At 53.0% G+C, this 17142-nt stretch overlaps 2 protein-coding genes across 2 annotated transcripts; both read right to left on the reverse strand.

The window, feature by feature from the left end:
• Window positions 1-914: 914 nt before the first annotated feature.
• ST6GALNAC2 (ST6 N-acetylgalactosaminide alpha-2,6-sialyltransferase 2) lies at window positions 915-16902 on the reverse strand. Its single transcript, XM_069481738.1, has 9 exons — window positions 16778-16902; window positions 13622-13682; window positions 8687-8861; window positions 7884-8052; window positions 7328-7466; window positions 4755-4858; window positions 2910-2993; window positions 1913-2012; window positions 915-1082 (listed from the first exon to the last, which is right to left on the reverse strand). Exons 1-9 carry the CDS (start codon window positions 16900-16902, stop codon window positions 915-917), a joined length of 1125 nt encoding a protein of 374 aa, XP_069337839.1.
• LOC138391772 (testis-specific serine/proline-rich protein) lies at window positions 2994-3854 on the reverse strand. The gene has a single exon (XM_069481739.1). It carries the CDS (start codon window positions 3852-3854, stop codon window positions 2994-2996), a length of 861 nt encoding a protein of 286 aa, XP_069337840.1.
• Window positions 16903-17142: the final 240 nt, after the last annotated feature.

The raw sequence follows: 17142 nt of genomic DNA on the forward strand, positions 1-17142 counted from the left end.
CTGATGCCGCCTTGGGAAGTCTCTTGCCAGCTCTCCCTGTGGAGACCGCCCCACCCACTCCACCCACCAGCCCCGCGAGGTGTGGCATCTCAAACTGTCCAAAGCCACTAGTTACCAAGACAGTAAATAATGGCTTGCTTAAGGGCTGGTGTGATAACTTGTTTGGATGACACTTCCTTAAAACCACCTATCAGCTATTTAAGTTCAAATTTACTGAAGCCATGATGTGAGAATGAGGGTTTATTACCTGGTAATGTTACCCTGTTGGTGACAAGATGGTGATATATCTCTAATAGGACTTCCCTCGGTGGCAGGAAGGCTACTGAGTAATTGTTCCTATCAAGTACCAGTGTTCTTGGATTTGGAGAGTGATCTCCATCTTGAAAACCTGCATTACATATGATTTCTCTACCGTACCCAGGACAGAAAGACAAAACGGTCATCCATCGTTTATGCAGTTATCTAGTCTCATTACATTCTGCCTTTTCTCCCACAACCACGGGGCAGAAGTCTATCATGTTCTCAGAAAGGCTCTTAGGAGGTGTCCTGGAGTTGAATCGCTTTGGCCTTTGTGTGGGGTGTGACACAGTAGTGGGCTGGGGCTTCATCATGGTCAACCAACAGGCCCCGCGTTGCTCTGCTGACGTTCCTAAAGTCACCTGGAACAAGCCCAGCAAAGCAGTCCCTTTTCCCTTGGCCAAGGTTGGGATGTCTGTCTCAGACCTGGAGAGTTTTCTTGGTGAGCCAAGGACAGGATAGGGTGTCTTGCATTGGACAGGTCTTGGTGATAGTCAAAAATCTACCCCAGTGCCCTGTGTTGGGAACAAGGGGGGCCGAAAAGTTAAAGGCGTTTGGCCACTTGAGGAGACCAAGGCCACAGCTCTTCAAGAAGCAAAGGGCTTGGTGCTTTGGGGTCAGCGTTGGTACAGTTGAAGGATGCCTGCCTTATGCAGGTCCCGCCACAGGGCGGCTTCCAGGAGCAGGTCATGGTTTGCATAGAATATCAGTGGCTTCTTTTGTCGTTCGAAATAGTGGTCAGAAAATTTCCGGTAGTTGCTTGTGATGAATCCATAGGCACTGACCTGGACAAGGGCAGTCACTGGGTTAGTATTTACTGAGCTCCTATTGTATGTAGACAGATTGAAATGACATGAATTCACAAAGGTGTGGTCCCCCTGCTGGGGTGTCTGGGTGAAGATGCCGATAATGTGTTTGAAAGGGCTTATCGCCATTTAACACATGGGAAACAGGCTCAAGGGGGTAAGTAAACATGAGCTGGGTTTGGAACTCAAGGATAGAGGCAAGAGCCCATCACTGCAGTCCAGAGACTCCTGCATTACAACAGGAAAGAGGCGCAGGCCAGGGGCATGGCGTGGTGTTTGGCCCCTAGCTCTCGGACTGGCTTTAGCATATGCCTCCCCTTGAAAGCTGCTTCTCAAACTCTGCCTCCTTAGATGTCCATATGGGCAGCATCCCATCGGGAATGTCTCATACGATGATTTCAGAATTTCTGTATGTTTTTGTGTGCGGGACGCTAAACCTGCTCCACCCCAGATGTCCCTATAAAAGGATGTCCCTAGTTCTGTTGAGAAGATTTTGCTTTCACAAGGTTGATAATTTGCACCTTAAATACCATATTAAGTACCTGCCTTGGGGAAGATGGAGAAGGAAACAGGTGCTGGTGGGAGCCAAGGCAAGGCCAGCGCAGGACCTCCCTTTAAATGACTGTATGGCAGGCGTGGAAGTGAGTGGCAGTGGCACTCCTGCAGCTGGGGAATCCCCCACAAGTAGAGGCCGGGAGTCCCAGGTCTCAGGGTGGCAGGCCTCGGGTAAGGGAGAGCAAGTTTTATATTGGGTTCTGTTCACACCTGTGCTCTGCAGCCATGGCCTCCTGAAAGAGAAGCCCTCTTACCTGGTCACAGGTGTGCAAAGCTGTCAGCAGCATGAGGGCCCCAGTACTAGGCATATATAGGTCTCCAAAATGTGTGTTAATCAACTTTGATTTTAAAAACCTGGAAGAAAAAAGAGGTTAAAATTCGGGAAAGCTCACACTTGACAACTGCGACTTGGGAGGGGTGGGCGCTCTGGGGCAGGGCAGGGAAAGCGAAAGCATCAGGCTGTTTGCTCCCCAGGCTCCTCCTTGCCAGTTGCCTTGGGCTGGCTGTGTTTGGGTTTGACTTCAAAGTGATGACAGCTCTGTTTCTATGGCCCCACTACTGCCGTACACCTGTGGCTCCCCAGACCCAGCCTACGCCTTTGTGAACAGTCCCTAGTAAAGAAACCTCCTTGAGCTATCCTGAGTTTCCCATCCATTTCCTGTTGGACCTGACCGATACACAACACCACCTCCATCGAGGTGTTAAATAAAATAGTACATGAGGCCAGGCGCGGTGGCTCACGCCTGTAATCCTAGCACTCTGGGAGGCCGAGGTGGGCGGATCGTTTGAGCTCAGGAGTTCGAGACCAGCCTGAGCAAGAGCGAGACCCCACCTCTACTAAAAATAGAAAGAAATTATATGGACAGCTAAAAATATATATAGAAAAAATTAGCCGGGCATGGTGGCGCATGCCTGTAGTCCCAGCTACTCGGGAGGCTGAGACAGGAGGATCACTTGAGCTCAGGAGTTTGAGGTTGCTGTGAGCTAGGCTGACGCCACGGCACTCACTCTAGCCTGGGCAACAGAGTGAGACTCTGTCTCAAAAAAAAAAAAATAAATAAATAAAAATAAATAAATAAAATAAAATAAAATAGTACATGAAAGAATAGAAAGTGCTTTGCCCAAAACACTCAGTGCAGGCGAGCTCTGGTTATTGGGTAGTGCAGGGGCTCTCAGGGACATGGATGTGGGGCAGGTGTGCAAGAGGGAAAGGATGGGGAAGCTGTTCTTCCCGGCACCCCACTTCCATACCTCTCTGTCAGGTAGCTGATGAAGTCCGGATGTAGCAGCTTGAATTTACTGGCAGAGGTTTCTGGTCCGAAATAGGTGCGAGGCCTAGGACCCACGATAGAAGTGGACAGAGCGCCCGGGCCCATCGTATTGCAAGTGGGAGATGGAGGGGAGGGTCAAGGCGTTGGGGCGCCTGCGGTAGGGGCGGGGTTGGGAGTAGTAGCGGGAGAAGGGTGTGTAGAAGGTGGCCGGCAGCACGGTGGGGACCACGTGTGGCTTCCCGCTCACCAGGACTTCAATGGGTGGGGAGTAGGAAAGTGAGGAGGGGGGTGTGAACAGAGCAGGAGGAGTCGGGTAGGAGCAGTTAATATGGGGCTGGTGGGGGGGCGGGGGGAGGAGAGGTAAGTAGAGCGACTTGGGAGGGGGTGGGCGCTCTGGGGCAGGGCAGGGAAAGGAACAGGGAAAGCAGTGGTTCTGGGGGAGTGGCACTGTAGGGGGCTGGAAAAAGGGAGGCTCCTTCAGAAAGCGGGGCACATAGGGGGCAATGTAGGATGGGATGGTCCGCATTGGCCCGATATAGGAGGCTGAGGTGGCAGGGCTGTGGGAGAGGGACCTGGGCATGGGCGCAGCAGGGGTTAGAGAAGGGTTTCGGGAGAGGGATTTAAAACCGGACTGGGAGGGAGATTTGGAGGCGGGTGGAGTGGGGTTTTGGGAAGGCCCTCGGGGAACATGTTGGACATGAGGACTGGGGGTCAGGGAGGAAGCCCGGGAAGAGGGCTGTGAGCCATTCGGGGTCGCAGGGTGTGAGGGGGCGCGGGAGGAGCCCCGAGGTGGAGAAGGGGAAGGGGCTGAGCCCCCCGAGCTAGAGTAGGGCTGCTGACCGGGAGGGGTGACAACATTGTTAGAGCGGGACTGGGAGGGGGACTGGGTAGGGGACGGAATGGGGGTGTGGGAGGGGGAGTTCATTGGTGTTGGGGAGGCTTATGTCCACCTGATGTCTCTGGGGCAGCCCCCCCAAGGCCCAGTCCCAGCGTGTCACAAAGCCCAGGTCATGACCTGCAGCAGCACCAGAGTGATTGTTGGGTAATCACCAGGGCAGGGGTGGGTCGGGGGCAGGGCTGGCTTTTGAGGACTTAACCAGTGAGGACCACCTCGAAAGCTGCTCTCTGAGGGGTGGGTGAGACGTCCCGAGAGCACCAAGATAAGTGGCTGGTCATCTGGGCTGCTGCAGTGGCATAAATTTCTATGGACCTGATCTCAGGGACAAGAAATCGTCTCAGAACCGCAGGGAGAAGGTTCAGCTGAGGGTCAGGACATGGTTGAAAAGAGCTGGACCCAGGCCTGCCATGCAGGAAGGTGGGAGAGAGAAGACAAAGTGCCCTTTGTTCCCTCCCCTCCGGACACGGGGCCTACGGGGCCTGCTGTCCCGTTTCCTGGGCATGGCCCTGGGAAGGTGCCCCCAGGAGGAGCAGTGTGGACTGGCCCCTGCCCTTGGTTTCTAGAGCAGTGTGCTTGGCAGGACGGCAGACCCGCCGAGCCTGCGGGCGGCTGGGCTGGCTATGGAGGCAGCAGCCTGCAGCCGAGGAGCCCGCCTGCTGGCTCCACTCAGAAACACTGCCCCTCCGGCCAGCAGCCCACCACATCAGGAGGGTTACCGGGGACCAGTAGGGTCACCTGGGCTTTCCTGGGGGTAGATAAAAAGAGTATAATTCCCCAAGGCTGAATTATGTTGAATAATCGGGGATTGTTGAATGCTTGGGATTTTCTTGCGGCTCTTCCCCCGAAACGGGCCCTGGGAGCAAGGGGAGACAAGGGCTGCGGCATCACCCCACCCTATGTAACACGCGCCACCACCCGGCTGCTCACCTGTCCCCTTTATCACGGCCCTCGGGGACGGGCACACCCAGGATGGCCGATCTCAGCATCACGTAGTCGCGGATGTCTGAGGGGATGAAGATGTAGCGCAGGTCCTGTCAGAACAGAGACAAGCCCAGAGGACCACAAGGCCACGTTAAACTCCTGCTCAGTGTGGACACCTGTCCACCCCATCTTGGGTAGGCTGACTGGAGGATTTCTCTTATACACCTTTAATGTCCACTCTGAGGTACTGTGGCAGTTTCTTTGTTTTTTTTTTTTTTTTTTTTTTGAGACAGAGTCTCACTCTGTTGCCCGGGCTAGAGTGAGTGCCGTGGCGTCAGTCTAGCTCACAGTAACAAACTCCTGGGCTCAAGCGATCCTACTGCCTCAGCCTCCCCAGTAGCTGGGACTACAGGCATGCGCCACCATGCCCGGCTAATTTTTTGTATATATATATTTTAGTTGTCCATATAATTTCTTTCTATTTTTAGTAGAGACGGGGTCTCACTCTTGCTCAGGCTGGTCTTGAACTCCTGACCTCGAGCGATCCACCCGCCTCGGCCTCCCAGAGTGCTAGGATTACAGGCGTGAGCCACCGCGCCCGGCCGGCAGTTTCAATATGTGTTCACAACTTCTTAGATATTTCTCCCTGCCAGAGAGGAAGCCTATTTGCCATCCCCGTGAGTACGGTCTGGACTGAGTGACTAACACATAGGATTTTCCTGGTAAATATTAAGTGGGTAGCCAGATGTGGTGACAGGCCTGTAGTCCCAGCTACTCGAGAGGCGCCAGGAAATGGCTTGAGCCCAGGAGCTTGAGGTTGCAGTGAGCTATCATGATGTCACTGCACTCTAGCTGGGCTGAGTGAGACTCTGTCTTAAAAACAAAGAAAGAAAGTGGAAAGTGATGATGTGGGACTTTGGAGACTAGGTTCTAAAAGGTGCTGCGGCTTCCTTGCTCTCTCGGCTCGCTCACTCTGAGTGAAGTTAACTGCCATGTCGTGAGGACACTCGAGTGACCCATGGAGGGGCCCAGGTGGCAAAGTGTGGGAGTGTGCCATCTTGATGCTGGCACCAGTCAAGTCTTCAGATGACCGCAGCCCACCACCTGGAGACCCTGAGCCAAAACCACTCCTCCAAATTTCCTGACCTATTGAAACTGTAAGATAATAAATGTTGTTTAAAGCCACCAAGTTTTGGCCGGGTGTGGTGGTTCACACCTGTCATCCTAGCACTCTGGGAGGCGGAGGCGGGAGGATCACTTAAGGTCAGGAGTTCAAAACCAGCCCAAGCAAGAGCGAGACCCTGTCTCTACTAAAAATAGAAAGAAATTGGCCAAACAACTAAAAATATATATAGAAAAAATTAGCCGGGCGTGGTGGCATATGGCTGGCTGTAGCCCCAGCTACTTGGGAGGCTGAGGCAGGAGGATCGCTTGAGCCCAGGAGTTTGAGGTGGCTGTGAGCTAGGCAGACGCCACGGCACTCTAGCCTGGGCAACAGAGCCAGACTCTGTCTCAAAAAAAAAAAAAAAAAAAGCCAACAAATTCTGGAATCACTTGTTACACAGCAATAGATAACTCATACAGGCATTGTGGCCACTGCCGCGTTTTGTTCTACCAGGAACTAAGAGAGGTTCTTCTCATGAGGACTTGGTGTGTACATACTAATTCCCTGGTCAGAGGAAGATTCTAGAAACCCAGCTCAGCCTTATCCAATACCACAGAACCCCTTTTCCTGGGATCTCCCTAACCCTGTATGTGACACCCAGAGCACTTGAGGGGGGAAGCGTGAATTTATGGCAATAGGGTGTGGTTGAAAGAACCTGAGGGCCAGTCCAGATGGACTCAGATGTGGGCTCCCCAACTCACTAGCTGTCACCTGGGGCATGTCCCTCAATCTCTTTGACCCTCAGTTTCTTACACAGAGCTGTTGGAAAGAATTGGAGAGGTCACACACCATTCTTTGGGTGGGCAGTGTGAGGACACGGAAACAGACCCCAGCACTGGGGTCAAAGGGGCCTGGATTTTGATGATTCTAGCTGGGTGACCTTGGACATGTTCCCAAACCTCTCGGCGTCTCAGCTCTGCCACCTGGAACTGGGCACAGTGATCCCATTCGAGACTGCTGTGATTGACCATGTCTATGCCCTGTATGATGCCGGGAACAGAGGAGGTAGTAATACCTTCCCCTGCGCACAGCTAAGGCTGGCTGATCTCCCCACGGGATGTGAGCTCTGGTGGGCAGTCGCTATTGGAATCCTGGCTCTATTGCCAGTGTGCTGAATAAAAGGGCACTGAGCTTTAGTCACCAGTAAAGGGGGTTGGCACGGTATCTGTCAAGTGCCTGGCACACCATGAGCACTCAGTAAACATTAGCCATTCACACGCCATGCTCCAGGTGTCCTGTGCCACCTGAGTCCATGGCGAGTCCCTGACTGGATCCTCCTTCACCTCAGTGGTGCCATCTTGTGCAGCCGCAATGCTGGCACAACCTCTCCATCCACGGGACCGGGGTTTGTGAACCCTGTGGTCCACCCCACGGTCACTGTCAACCACAACGGCACGCCCACTGGGGGCCTCACCTGTCCTTGTGGCACAGAGGTGAAGCCAAGGCTCCAGTAAGAGATGAGAGAGTTCTTCATCGTGTTCACAGTGAAACCATAGAAAGAAGTCTTGGTGCCCACATCGTGCTCGAAGCCTTTGATCACAGCGCCATTGAGCCTGTGTGCATCAGCACAGAGACCCATCAGTCTCTTCGTGGTTACAACATATTGTTTGTTTTACTTTCATCTCCACAGTTCTGCCTTCCTGTCCCCATGCGTCTGGATGGACACTCCTTCTGCCCACGGCAGCACCAGTGCCCGGTCACCAGCCTGACCCCTACTCCTCCAGACTTCAAGGGACAACGCCCTGTGAATAGGTAAATCTGACCCTGGTGGCTCCTTCCTCCTGGGTCTGCCTGCACGTGGGCACCCACACTCTGTCTTCAGGGCCGACTGTGTGCACACGCTTTCATCCATGCCTGTGTGCCCATCATGACTGCTGAGCTGCCTAAGGCCACTACGGACACAGCTGCCTTGACTCTCTTTCCCCAGGGAAGATGTGCCCCCAGGGCTGGCTGGCCCCTGCCCCTCGTACCTGAACACATAGTCATGGGCGTCGATGTTCGCACCCTGGCGGGACCCGTTGAGAATGCCTCCGTTACCCACCACGGCACACCGGATGCAGCCTGGAGCTGGCTCCCTGGACGTGGCAAACAGCTCTGCGCTTTCTGAGCCATTCAGAAGGCTCAGGGTGGAGGTGATGACTGTGGGGGGGAGGGGATGGGGATGGCTGTGAGGGGACAGGCGGCAGGGTCATCTGGGGCCTCCCCCAGGCCTGAGCCCAACCCTTCCTAAGAAGCACAGGGGGTGGGAGGAGAAGGAAATGGCAGAATGAGAGAGGACTGGAAGGGGGATGGTGAGGGAGGGGGACTTGCTGGGCCTTCAGTTTCTTAAGAACTCCAATAACTCGTCCTCTCAAGACTTGGTATTTTCCAAAAAAAGAATCCGAGGCTTGGGTGGGTAGAGGGTGGGGGTGGGGTGGGGGGAACAGATTGGTGTCACATGGAGAGGCCTCTGGGCATGAACAGTGGTGGTCCCTGCAGCAGCAACTGTGAGGGAGGCTGTTTGAGGCCCCATGGCCTCTGTCCTGAGCCACCACTGGACACTGGAGCTTTTCATGCCAGGGAGGTCCCGGGATGGTGAGAGCCACCGGGTAGGGGCAGCCCCAGCCCTTTCACAGACCCCTGGGTGCCTGGACAGAGGAGGGAGGTGAGGCCGGAGTCGCACAGCTGGGGGCTCTGGGAGGAGAGGGGGACACAGGGAGGACCAGGCTGCCCTAGGGCCAAGAGCAGGAAGCTGAGGCAGAAGGCAGAATAGGAGGCAGTGGTGGCCGGTTACCTTGGCGGGAGAGCCCCTGCCAGCCGTAGGGGGCTTTGTGCTGGCTCAGGTTGTCCCAGAGCTCTGGGGTGAAGAGGCCCCCCCATAGCAGCACTGGAGTGGAGAGATCAAACAGCTTCCAGAAGCGGCGGTGCTGCTGAACAGCCAGGTGAAGTGGGTGTCGGCAGAGCCGGCTCTGTGGGTGGGAAGATGACAGGACTGAGCCCCACTAGGAGGGGGTTTGGGTGGAGGGTAGCTGCCCTGGGAGCTCGCAGACCCTGCAGCGGGCTTGGGAGAGAAGACCTGCCCTTCCCCTCCAGCTGGGGCCATCCCTGGATCTGCGGGCTGAGCTGGTGGGTGGGGGTTAGAGAACTTTCTGGACTTAGCTTGCCTAGCCTTCTGTCTCCTGGATGCCAGGTCTCCATGGCCTGATGGCTCTGGCCTCATAATTCTTCACCCCACACTTGGGCAAACTTTGGGGCATTTTCCAGTGAATGGGTATGACCTGCCTCCGCCCCTTTGGCGGAGGAGTCCCAGCCTGGGTTAGGGGATCCGTCAGCCCGGATCCAAATCCTAGCTCTTTTTTTTTTTGAGCCAGAGTCTCGCTCTGTCACCTGGGCTAGAGTGCTGTGGCGTCATCATAGCTCACAGCAACCTCAAACTCCTGGGCTCAACCGATTCTCCTGCCTCAGCCTCCCGAGTAGCTGGGACTACGGGCATGTGCCACAATGTCCGGCCAATTGTTTCTATTTTTAGTAGAGATGGGGTCTTGCTCTTGCTCAGGTTGGTCTTGAACTCCTGACCACAAAAGATCCTCCCACCCAGGCCTCCCTGAATGTTGGGATTACAGGCCGCGCCACCGCGCCTGGCCCAAATCCTAGCTCTAGAAATACTCGCTGTGAGATCTGTGTGTGCACAGGATGGTGGGGGGATTTATGGTCGCCTTTCTTCTAGTTGGTGCCTATGCTGGGTTGAATAATGTCCCTCCCAAATTCATGTCCACCCACAATCTCAGAATGTGACCTTATTTGAAAAAAGAGTCTTTGTAGGCCGGGCGCAGTGGCTCACGCCTGTAATCCTAGCACTCTGGGAGGCCGAGGCGGGTGGATCGCTCGAGGTCAGGAGTTCGAGACCAGCCTGAGCAAGAGCGAGACCCCGTCTCTACTAAAAATAGAAAGAAATTATATGGACAACTAAAAATCTATATAGAAAAAATTAGCCAGGCATAGTGGTGCATGCCTGTAGTCCCAGCTACTTGGGAGGCTGAGGCAGTAGGATCACTTGAGCCGAGGAGTCTGAGGTTGCTGTGAGCTAAGCTGACGCCACGGCACTCACTCTAGCCTGGGCAACAAAGTGAGACTCTGTCTCAACAACAACAACAACAAAAAAAAAAAAAAAAAAAAAAAGGAGTCTTTGTAGATGTAATTCATTAGGATGAGGTCACATGGGTTTAGGTTGGGCCCTAAGACTAGATCCTTATAAGGAGGCCACGTGTTGACGGAGGCAGAGGTTGGAGTGATGCGGCCACAAACCAAAGAATGCCTGGAGCCACCAGGAGCTGGGAAGAGGCCTGGGAGGCTTTCTTAGTGCCTTCAAAGGGAGTGTGGCCCTGCCAGCACCTTGATCTCAGACTTCCAGCCTCCAGAATGGTGAAAGAATCAATTTCTGTTGTTTCAGGCACCCGCAGTCATTCTGTGGCCATTTACTCCTACAGTCCTAGCAAAGGAATGCAGCACCTTTTCAATGGGGGGCCTCGAGGGAGGGAGCAGTGACTAAACAGCCTCCTGCCTTGTCTGCTGCAATCCCAGACGTCAGAATCCCACACATAGGTGACCTGGGTAGGGCTACTGTTGCTACTGAATGGGGCTCATTGTTAAGTCTTTGATAAAGGACAAAACAGGAAGTGGCTGTACAGTAATTTCTGCTATCATGCAACACATGAGTGCCTAAAAGGTCAGCACACTATGCAACGCTGTGCAATCAAAACCACGGGGCTTAGGCTGGGCACAGTCACTCACGCCTGTAATCCTAGCACCTTGGGAGGCCAACGTGGGAGGTTCGCTTGAGGCTAAGAGTTCGAGACCAGCCTGGGTAACAGCAAATTGAGACCTATCTCTACAAAAAAATTTTTTTTAAATTAGCCATGTATGGTGGTGCACACCTGTAGTCCCAGCTACTCAGGAGGCTCAGGTGGGAGGATTGCTTGAGCTCAGGTTGAGGATTGCTTGAGTTGGAGGTTGCCATGAGCTATGATCACACCACTGCACTCTAGCCTGGGGCAACAGAGCAAGAGTCCCTGTCTCTAAAAACAAACAAGCAAACAAATGAAAACCCCAGGGGCCAAGGGCTTGTGGGAGCATAAGCACAACACTGAAAAACCTTGTCAGGAATGCATAAAACCAAAGATAAAAACCTAAGAAAGACAGAGCACAGTTTGACACATGTTCCATGGTTAAGAAACAAATACTTGAGAGGCCAGGTGCGGTGGCTCACGCCTGTAATCCTAGCACTCTGGGAGGCCGAGGTGGGCGGATCGTTTGAGCTCAGGAGTTCGAGACCAGCCTGAGCAAGAGCGAGACCCCATCTCTACTAAAAATAGAAAGAAATTATATGGACAGCTAAAAATATATATAGAAAAAAATTAGCCGGGCATAGTGGTGCATGCCTGTAGTCCCAGCTACTCGGGAGGCTGAGGCAGGAGGATCGCTTGAGCTCAGGAGTTTGAGGTTGCTGTGAGCTAGGCTGACGCCACGGCACTCACTCTAGCCTGGGCAACAGAGTGAGACTCTGTCTCAAAAAAAAACAAAAAAACAAAAAAACAAATACTTGAGGTTTGCTGGTGGAAGTGGGCATTGGAAGGGAGCAGCTTGTGAGCTATTGTGACATGGTGGAAGGAAGGCTGTCTAAAACCGGAAGGGAAGGTGTACTGCCAGGCTCAGCGGGCGGGTGAGCCCCTAACACACGCAACTCAGCGTAGCTGGTGGCTATCTCGGGTGTGCAAGCGTGTGCTGTTGTGTATTCCTACGTGGCTCTGCTTAGCTGGGTGTGGTTTTCTGTGTTTACCTAGTGTTGTCACTGACAAAATTGCTCACAAACAACTGTGAAATTTGTTGGATGCTCAAATTGTTTCCTAATATATCAACCTCATTGGAACAAATTAACAATTTCAAAGCAAGCATTATAGCAGAACTGACTATAATGATTTCATTATCCAATTTATCACAGGGATGATAAATTGGGGGCCTCTTTATGAAACTCCAGGAGAAAAACCTTCAGGTCTGTGCTTCACCTGGGTAGCTGGCTTGCCTCTATCTCGTGGATATGGTGGCAAAGTTTCCCTCTTACCTCTGACCACCAGGAAGCTCAGAGCCAGATATATGGCCCATTCTTCCACCTTGTGGCACACTTTTCCTGCACTTATCTCACATTGTCTTTTTTCCTTACCTTTACTTTTCCTCCACTAGTTTCCTTATCCTAACCTACTTTATGTTTTTGCCTTGTTATATGTGTCAACAGCCACCTCAAATCCTTTCTTTTAAATCAGGTGGGAATATATGTCAATTAGCATCAAACAGCTCAAGGCGGAAAGGACTTTATTTATTTTTATTTTTTTTGAGACAGAGTCTTGCTCTGTTGCCCGGGCTAGAGTGCCGTGGCGTCAGCCTAGCTCACAGCAACCTCAAACTCCTGGGCTCAAGTGATCCTTCTGCCTCAGCCTCCCGATTAGCTGGGACTACAGGCATGAGCCACCATGCCCAGCTAATTTTTTCTATATATATTTTTAGCTGAGCAGATAATTTCTTTCTATTTTTAGTAGAGACAGGGTCTCGCTCTTGCTCAGGCTGGTCTCGAACTCCTGACCTTGAGCGATCCTCCCACCTCAGCCTCCCAGAGCGCTAAGATTACAGGCGTGGGCTACTGCGCCCAGCCATGGAAAGGACTTTAGGAAACTTAAAGATAACCTTGTCCAAGCACTCATAAGATGCTTGGGGCCTCTCTTCAGCCTGCCGGCCAAGTGTCCCTTAGCCTCTGTTTTTTGTTTATTTGTTTGTTTGCTTTTTTTTTTTTTTTTTTTTTTGAGACAGAGTCTCACTTTGTTGCCCAGGCTAGAGTGAGTGCCGTGGCGTCAGCCTAGCTCACAGCAACCTCAAACTCCTGAGCTCAAGGGATCCTCCTGTCTCAGCCTCCCAAGTAGTTGGGACTACAGGCATGTACCACCATGCCCGGCTAATTTTTTCTATATATATTTTTAGCTGTCCATATAATTTCTTTCTATTTTTAGTAGAGCTGGGGTCTCGCTCTTGCTCAGGCTGGTCTCGAACTCCTGAGCTCAAACGATCCGCCCACCTCAGCCTCCCAGAGTGCTAGGATTACAGGCGTGAGCCACCACGCCCGGCCTTGTTTGTTTGCTTTGAGATAAGGTCTTGCTCTGTCACCCTGGGTAGAGTGCAGTGGCATCATCATAGCTCACTGAAGCCTTGAACTCCTGGGCTCAAGCAATCCTCCTGCCTCAGCCTCCCTAGTAGCTGGAACAATAGGCACTTGTCACCACACATGGCTAATTTTTCTATTTTTTGTAGAGACAGGGTCTTACTCTTGCTCAGGCTGGCCTCAAAGTCCTGGCCTCAAGGGATTCTCCTGTGTCAGCCTCCCAAAGTGCTAGGATTACAGATGTGAGCCACAGTGCCAGGCTGAAAATCTTAAGACTTGCAAGAACTTTTCAGCTGGCTACACCCTGAGGGTACAAATTTATCCATCCTTCCCTGGTATTGGGGTGCAGGAACCCTAGTGCCCCAGCCTGAGAAGTCCTGCATGGAAGTCCTGCTCAGCTCTGTGCTTGGAGTGTTCCAAAGAGCCCAGCAATCTCGTGAGAATGTTCTTGTTTGTTTTCCTTTCCCCTCCTCCCTGCTAACCTGAGGATGTTCAAAACTGCCACAGAGCAGCCGACCACTGTACCTTTCTGGTCCTAGAATTTGATGCCTTGGGTCCAAAGAATGCTTGAGATGACGTGGTATCCCTGGGGAGGGAGAAGGCAGAAGTAAAGCAGAGGTCAGCAGGTCCAGCCTACCCCTTGGAAGCTTCTGGACTGACTGACTCCCTCAGCTCTGGGGGCTGACAAGTCTGTCAGGGTCCAAAATGTGTTTGTTCTTTTGATCCTTCTACTTCCATGCTTTTATTCTTGCCCATGTCTCTCTCTTTAGGCACGTGAAATACTGTCAGTTTATTTATTGCATTTATTTATTACTAGAAAGCATTGCCAGGTCCCTGGAATTGTGACTGTTTGCAGGGTCTCCCTGCCCAGGGCCCACAGCAGGCGTTAGGTCTGAGATGACTCGGGTCCCCTCCTCCTTTGGGTGGGTTGTGCCCACCACTCCTGCGGGACAGTCGTGGTAAATGGCATGGCTCCTGCTGTGGTTTGACTGTGTCCCCCAGAGCTCATGTGTTGGAAACTTAATTCCCAATGCCGCAGTGTTGAGAGGTGGGACGTTTGAGGGGCGATTAGGTCGGGAATGCCCTGCGTGCACCAGTGGATTGCTGCTGCTGTCTCGGGAGTGAGTTCCTGATAAAGGCTGGGTTCAGCCCCCCCTTCTCTCTTGAACATGCGTACGCTGTAGTGCATTTTTTATAAAACTAAATTAACTCAATGAAATTTAGATCGTATCCCTAGGAATTTTTGGCTCTAAAGTGTCCCCTTTTTTAAAAAAACAAAATCAACAAAACAACATTGGTAAGAGACAGTAACTGGCAGCCCTACGTGGATGACCCTCACTTGCTGCTCAGTTTAAAACCTTTTTTTAAAAAAACAGTTCTAGAGATCCCCACATCTGGGAACCACTGATCCAGATTCTGCCCTGAGTAAATCCCAGACTGGATTCCACTCTCCCACCTGCAGCAAGAGCACAGAGTCCCTTCCTCTGGCTCTGTAGACCCTGGCCCAGCGGCCTTCCTTTCCAAGCCTGCGGTTCCTCGCTGGGGAAGCTCACATGGCCTGCGGGCCCTGCACAGAATGACATCGCTGTCCCGGACTAACTGTCCACCTCCTATAGCGAGGCTGAGTCCTGACCTACCTCGGGTGTAAGCTACAGTGCAAACACCTGACCAGAAGTAGCAAGGAAATGGCCAGGTTCTTGGGTCATACTAAATTTTGAAAGGATGAAAGATCTTAAAAAAATAAACAAAAAACCCAGCTTTGTTCGGGTATAAATGGGCATAGGAGTACAACAAACCTATTATTTAAAGTTGTATTAGGTACTTTTAAAGGATGTTTACTTTGTGGGCTTTTAAAAAGTTTATAGGAAAATAAATTTACTTCTTACAGTTATGAAGGCTGAGAAGTCCACGGTTGGGAGGCCACATCTTGGTGAGGGCCTTTTTGCTGGTGGGGACTCTCTTGCAGAGTTCTGAGGTGGCACAGGGCATCACATGGCCAGGGCGACAAAAGTGCTAGCTCACGTCTCTCTCCTTTTTTTTTTTTTTTTTTTTAAAGCAGGGCCTCACTCTGTCACCCAGGTTGGAGTGCAGTGGCCAGATCACAGCTCACCGCAGCCTCAAACTCCTGACCTCAAGTGATCCTTCTGTCTCAGCCTCTCAAGTAGCTAAGACTACAGATGCACACGGCCATGCCTAGCTAATTTTTAAATTTTTATTTTTTCGTAGAGATCAAGGTCTCACTGTGTTGCTCAGGCTGATCTTGAACTCCTGGCCTAAAGCAATCCTCCTCCTGCCTCCTCCTCCCAAAGTGCTGGGATTACAGGCACGAGCCACTGTGCCCAGCCTCTCTTTCTCTTTTAAAAAAATTATATTTAAATGACCCATAATAATTGTATATTTATGGGTTACAGGGTGATTTTTCAAATACATGTATAAAACCTGTAATGATCAAATCAGGCTAATTAGCATACCGATCACCTCAAGAATTTATCATCTTTCTGTTGGGATACTTTGTGTTTTTAGACATTTTTACGTAACATTGACAAGGATCTATTTTCTTTATGCCTTCAACCCTTTTCAGTCCTCGTTCGCGGTTTCTGACTGCGAGGAGATTTAGTAACTTCAGGTATCACTTGCGGGCGCCCTTTGTTCTGAGATGACCGGGCTCCTAATCGTCGCAAGCTGTTTCATATTGCTTTACAACTTTGGATGTGTCCTCTGACTTCATCTCCTGAGAGTAGATACAAATTTTGTTTTCACCCCGTTATGCCTCCAGCAAGGTTTGGGGAGGAGCGCGCAGGTGGGGACGCGCCAGGAAGGGAAAGGCCGGGCCCAGAGGCCTCTGCAGGAGGCTGTGGGCGCCTTTCCGGCCTCCCAGGCCCACGCTCTGTCCCGCACCACGCTCTGGCACCGCGCTCAACCGTTTTGAGGCTTCTATCGCGACGGAAGCATCACCTGCCAAAGGCAGGCTCTCAGGTTTCTCCCCGTGGGCATTAATAAAAGCAAGGTGTCCAGGGCGAGCCGGAGGGGGCGCAGCGCAGGAGGCGCAAGGAGGGAACTTGGATGGAACTCCGACTCCGCCCCTGTTCCCCGGGGAGCCCACCTTGTCGCCCGATCGCTCCCAGACGGAGCTTATCAAAATAAACAGCCGAGCAAACCGAGGCCCGGACAGAAGGGAGCGGGCGCGGGGAGCGCAGAGACCAGAGCGAGTGGGAAAGGCGACAGGCCACGGCCGGGCTGAGGATCCCGGCAAAGTTGAAAACCGGAGACTCGGGTCCCTGCCCAAAAGGTAGAGTCTGGAAAAAAGGTGTGACTTTAGCGAGGGACAGTTTCCGACAAAAAAGGAACTTTTTATCGGACTCAGGAGACCTTGCCAAATTTTGACCATAGAAAGTGTTTCTAATCAGGCCCAGAGGGAATTAACCAACCACTGTGTCCCGGACAGGTCGCCAGTGCGCAGGGGGCGAGGTCCCTCTTGCACCCAGGCAGGGGCCGTACGGTCCTGGCCGCGCGAAGTTAACCTAGGCGGCGGCTCTGGAGACAAAGGGCCACGGCCCGAGTCCCCTCTGTGAGCCACCCCAAAGGGGTGGACGCGGAGGGAGGGTTGAAGGCTGCGGGCGGCGCCTTCCCCGCGCCCTGCTCGCCCCCTGCGCCCTCCGGGTCAGCGCGCGGCAGCCCTACCTGGCTCCGGACCGGGGCTCCAGGTATCGCCGCACCGCCGAGGAGTACAGGGCGAAGACGATCCCAGAGAAGGCAGCCACGAGCAGGAGCAGCCGCCAGAAGAGCGGGCCGCGCAGGAGCCCCATGCAGCCTCCGGGGACCCGCCGCTGTCCTGAGCGGAGGGGAGAGGCCCGTGTGAGCCGGCTGAGCTCACAGAGGCGGCCGCCTGCCCTGCCCCGCCTCGCCCCGCCCTGCCCAACCCCGGCCCCCGCGGCTCCTCCCGCCCTGCAGCTCCCTCTGCCCCGGCCAAGCCGCCACACGCCGCCGCACCCTCGGGGGCTTCGCGGCGGGTCCCGGAGGCTGGAGTGCGCCCCTGGCGCCCGGAG

Source organism: Eulemur rufifrons, chromosome 9 (assembly GCF_041146395.1).
Source record: "Eulemur rufifrons isolate Redbay chromosome 9, OSU_ERuf_1, whole genome shotgun sequence".
Taxonomy (NCBI): Eukaryota; Metazoa; Chordata; class Mammalia; order Primates; family Lemuridae; genus Eulemur; species Eulemur rufifrons.

Excerpts from the sequence above, each read along its gene's own strand:
- LOC138391772 (XM_069481739.1), bottom strand. The coding sequence starts at position 3,854 with ATGAACTCCCCCTCCCACACCCCCATTCCGTCCCCTACCCAGTCCCCC.
- ST6GALNAC2 (XM_069481738.1), bottom strand. The coding sequence starts at position 16,902 with ATGGGGCTCCTGCGCGGCCCGCTCTTCTGGCGGCTGCTCCTGCTCGTG. Across the intron at positions 2,994-4,754 it reads GGCCGTGATAAAGGGGACAG|GCCTCGCACCTATTTCGGAC; the intron begins GTGAGCAGCCGG and ends CGTGGGTCCTAG. Across the intron at positions 1,083-1,912 it reads CTTTGCACACCTGTGACCAG|GTCAGTGCCTATGGATTCAT; the intron begins GTAAGAGGGCTT and ends GCCCTTGTCCAG.